The 4,826-nt window shown below is 30.2% G+C and overlaps 1 protein-coding gene across 1 annotated transcript; it reads left to right on the top strand.

Moving 5' to 3' along the window:
- Positions 1–285: 285 nt before the first annotated feature.
- Positions 286–2,501, top strand: LOC105128511 (probable mitochondrial chaperone BCS1-B). The gene is made up of 2 exons (XM_011030228.1): positions 286–1,626; positions 1,881–2,501. Exons 1-2 carry the CDS (start codon positions 607–609, stop codon positions 2,340–2,342), a joined length of 1,482 nt encoding a protein of 493 aa, XP_011028530.1. The 5' UTR covers positions 286–606; the 3' UTR covers positions 2,343–2,501.
- The last annotated feature ends 2,325 nt before the right edge of the window (positions 2,502–4,826 follow it).

The following is a 4,826-nucleotide window of genomic DNA, read 5'->3' as shown; positions in this document are numbered from 1 at the left end:
GTAATTTCCATTCAATTCCCTCTAGCTTATCTGAAAAGATGGTAATTTCCATTCAATTCCCTCTAGCTTATCTGAAAAGGAAGGGAAGGTTCTTGCCCATTTCCTCTTCTTCTCATTAATCACGGGTGAATGAGGTCACCATAAGATGTCAACACTGCTTTTGCATCTTCAGTTAATTACCCTTTTTCCACGAGCGTTTTCTGTATTGTTCCTATTAGTCAACAAACATGTCTGACTCTGATTTTTGCATCTTCAGTTAATTACCCTTTTTCCACGTGCGTTTTCTGTATTGTTCCTTTCCTCGCACATTCTATGAGGTTTCTCCAAACAAAGCACAGCAGTGCTCTCTCCCCTAGCTGTAGACGAGGTATTTTAGTCAACAAACATGTCTGACTCTGATTATCATGAAAAAGAAGCACCCATCTTATCACGCGTTTACAAACCAAAGAAATTCGATCTCATTTTCGTAGACGCTTCCAAAATCTAGACAATAATTCCTCTTTGGTCTATGAATAACCTTGCTCATTCCATACAAGTGACGAGGCTTCACCTACTCTCAGCACCAACTCTCCTCCGTCGTTCTATGCTTGCTTTTCAAAATCCGAAATGGCGTCTCTCTTGAAGGAATTGCCCTCCATGAGCACAATCCTCTCTATTTACGCATCCATATCTGGTTTATCCATGCTAATCCGCACCATATTGAATGAAATGATTCCAAGGGGTATGCGTGACTTGATAGCTAAAAACTTTTCAGATTTCTTTGCTACCTACTTCTCCTCAGACTTCACCTTCATCATTGAAGACCGATGGCAAGCTGTGGAGAATGAAACCTTTCGAGCTGTTGAGGTCTATCTTCCAACTAAAGTTGGCCCTTCCACTAAAAGCCTTCTCATAGGCACCAATGATACCAACAACATCTTTGCCCCACCCAAACCAGGGATTCCTGTTGATGTTAAAGTTGTTGATTATTTCCAAGGTATGCATTTTGAATGGACTCTCTGTCAGAAAGAAGCAAAGAAATTTTACCATCACCAAAAAAAATTCTTCCAATTGAAATGCAAAATTAATTATAGAGAACAGGTCATGGAAAGCTACTTGCCATATATTAGCAAGACTGCAGCTGCAATCTTGAACAACAGAGAGACCCTCAATATCTATACTTACGATAATGAGGATTCTATGTGGGAATCTACTGTGTTCAAGCATCCAGCTACCTTTGACACTCTGGCAATGGACCCTGACCTGAAGAAGTTTATAATTGAAGATCTCGACTTGTTTGTGCAAAGAAAGGACTACTTTCAGAGTGTTGGTAGAACTTGGAAAAGAGGGTACCTTCTCTACGGTCCACCAGGGACTGGAAAATCCACCCTTGTCGCTGCCATTGCAAACTATCTTAGATTCAACATCTATGATCTTCAGCTTCAAGGTGTAAGAAATGATGCTCAACTGAGGAGGATACTTACCTCCACCACCAATCGTTCCATTCTTCTCATTGAGGACATTGATTGCAGTACAAAATCTTCAAGTTCTCGCGATCGAAATAAGAATCCAAAAGAAGATCATGATGATGATGATGATGATGAGGGGGGTGATCGACTTGATAATAAGCCTTCTTTTGATCCTGGGGTAAGTGAGTCCTGAAAGAATTAATGCCCTCTGCTTATTTTATTCGGGACTTACTGCAATCCTTCCCAATTAGACTTCATAAATAACATGATGTTATGCTTATGTAAAGTCATCAAAAATTAAATTTGTTTAAAAAAAAAGAAAGAAAACTAGAATAGATTTGGAAGGAAAACATTCTTTAATCAAGGCGATGCCTTATTGTCTCCTAGTTTTCCAATTCCATATTTCATGTTTCTCTTTAAATCTTCTCACAGGTGACCTTATCTGGTTTGTTGAACTTCATTGATGGGCTATGGTCAAGCTGCGGGGATGAAAGAATAATCATTTTCACGACAAATTACAAAGAGAAGTTGGACCCAGCATTGTTGCGCCCGGGACGAATGGATGTTCATATTTACATGGGCCATTGTACTCCCGCAGCATTCAGGAAGCTTGCCTTTACATATCTTGGAATTAAAGAGCATGTCCTTTTCAAATGCATAGAAGATCTCATTCAGAGTCCTGTTATTACCCCAGCAGAAGTCGCACAACATCTTATGAAACGTGACGAGCCTCAAGTTGCTCTTCAAAGTCTCATCGAGTTTATCAGTATGAAGCAAGCTGAAATGGTAGAGAAAAATGAGGTTAAAAAGGATGAGCAAAAGGTTATAAAAGAAGAAGTTGAGAAACAGGATGAGAAGCGATCCAAGACTCTAACAGCATCTGCTTACGTCTGACTTAGGTGGATTGCTGGCTTCCATAGGTCATGATCTCTCACTACCTATTACTTACATAGCTTTCGTTGTGATTGGAGACGTGTTATAGGGGTTTCCATGTTAATTTTAGTAAAAATAATCTATTCAATTAATCTACTAAATAGTAATAAATTGATTTCTTGTTTGTATAAATTACCCGGGTTTCAAATTTCAATTCTTCCTCTTGCTTATATTTAACTCCATTAAAATTATTTGTTTTTATTGATAAACTTGTGTTTTTCAAAATTTTAAAAATTATTAAATTTATTTTTTATATATTTTTCATTAATTTTAATTTTCCAATATAAAAAAAATATTTCAATAAATTACAATTTAAAAAATATTACACTACATTACAAAACATACATTAACAAAATTAATGGTATGACCTTTTTTAATTTATAATTGATTTTTTCAAAAAGCATTAATCAAGCTCCCATTCCTCAATCATATTGTTTTCCAATTAGGATTATTCGTTTCCCCCCTCCTCCCTTCTGTCAATCAGTCATTCATTCCTCAAACATATATTAGCTATCCTTTATTTATTTAGGAATGTCCTTTCTTTTTTAACATTAGTTTCTCAAAATTAATCAGCTTTCAATATTTGAAAAATATTGGTAATAATACATAAACTCAAGTTATAAAGTTATCACTGAACTAACCTGAATCGGTTAGAAATAAAACTTTTAAATTTTTATTTATTTTATTTATATAAAGTTATTCATATCTCATGATCCAGTTGCATAGCTTAACAGATTAATCCGGGTTGATTTGAGTTATTTTATTTTATTTTTATTCTTCAATATTGGTTTAGTTGGGAGTTAGTGTTATAATTTTTTTATTTGTTTTTTATAATATTATCCACATCTTATGATTCAAGTTATAGGTGTTATAGGTTTGACAGGTTGATCTAAGTATTTTTTATCTTTTTTTTTTAATTTAATACTATTTTTAAAATTTTGGGTCAAGATTGGGTTGATTAGGAATTGATCTTCATATTTTATGTTGATTTATTTTTTATGGAATTATCATAATTTCATGATCTAAGTTATAGATTTGATAGGTTAACCCGAGTCGATTCAATATGTTGTCGTCTCAATATTTGAAAAAGAATACTATCTAATATGTTGTCGTATTAATATTTTAAAAAATATCTTCCAATATACATCATATATTGAGTTTAATATTAATTGTTTTTTATTACAAAACATGTTAACAATGCTTGAATATTTGTTTTATGTCAAAAACAATTTGATATAGTAAAATTTCTAAACTATATTTATTGCCAAATGATAATTGAAAATCTTTTCGAATTAAAGTTTTTATAATTTTATAAAAAATCATATTAACTAGTTCATTTGTCCTCACTTCATTGCTGGTCAAATTATTTTAAAAAAAAAAACAATAAGAGCATGAGGATTTGCTTTGTTGCTAGTCAAATTATTTTAAAAAAAAAAAACAATAAGAGCATGAGGATTTTTTTGCAATATTATTAAACTTGTGCAATAAGATAAATTTTTACATCCCTTAATTTGTTTGTCTATCGTGAGCTTCCAATTAAACTATATAAGAGCTAATTTGATGTAAATTGGTTTATTTAATAGGTTTAAAGGAAACTTGAATGATTATTTTTTGTTTTACAAAACTAATGTTTAATAATAAAATTAGGGAATAAACAATAAGGAAAAAAGAGAAGATATCAAGCCAAGTAAATTTTTCAAAACCGTAATCTTCATTATTAGATCAGAAATATCATACATGGAAAAGCAATGAGATTCAATTCCCAGCAAATCTAACATTAAATAATGAATCATTACTATTATTATCATCATCATCATCATCATCATTTTTATTATTAGTACTACTAATATTATTGTTATATTTATTATTACTACTACTATCAATGATATTATTATTATTATTTTTCTTATTATTGTTATTATTATAACCACCACTACTATTATTATTATAACAAATTATTATTACAATTATTATTACCATTATTATTAGTGTTAATAGTATTGTTATTAGTATTGTTATCATTGTTACAATTATTATTATTATTATTATTATTATTATCATTATTATTTTAATTATTATTAATATTATTATCATAATTATTACTATTATCACTATAATTATTGATATCATAAACACTACCATCATCATAATAAAATATTTTTTTTATTATTATTGAAATAACAAAAACCATAAACTTGATTTGAATAATAAAATTAAAAGCCATAAACTTGATTTGAAGAATAAAATTAAAAATCATAAAAACTTTGACAAAATAGCAAAGAAAACAAATAAGAAATCAAAAGAAGGACCAAATTGAAAAAAATATTATTACTATTAAAAAATTCATAAATCTAATTTGAATGATAAAATTAAAAACTATAAAAGCTTTGACAAAAGAGCCAAGAAAAAAAAAAGAAATCAAAAGTAAAAGGATCAAATAAAAAA

Source organism: Populus euphratica, unplaced genomic scaffold, assembly GCF_000495115.2.
Source record: "Populus euphratica unplaced genomic scaffold, PopEup_1.0 scaffold2.1, whole genome shotgun sequence".
In the NCBI taxonomy this organism is placed as follows: domain Eukaryota; kingdom Viridiplantae; phylum Streptophyta; class Magnoliopsida; order Malpighiales; family Salicaceae; genus Populus; species Populus euphratica.
Note: the sequence above shows the minus strand (reverse complement) of the source record. Positions and strands in the feature narration are given on the sequence as shown.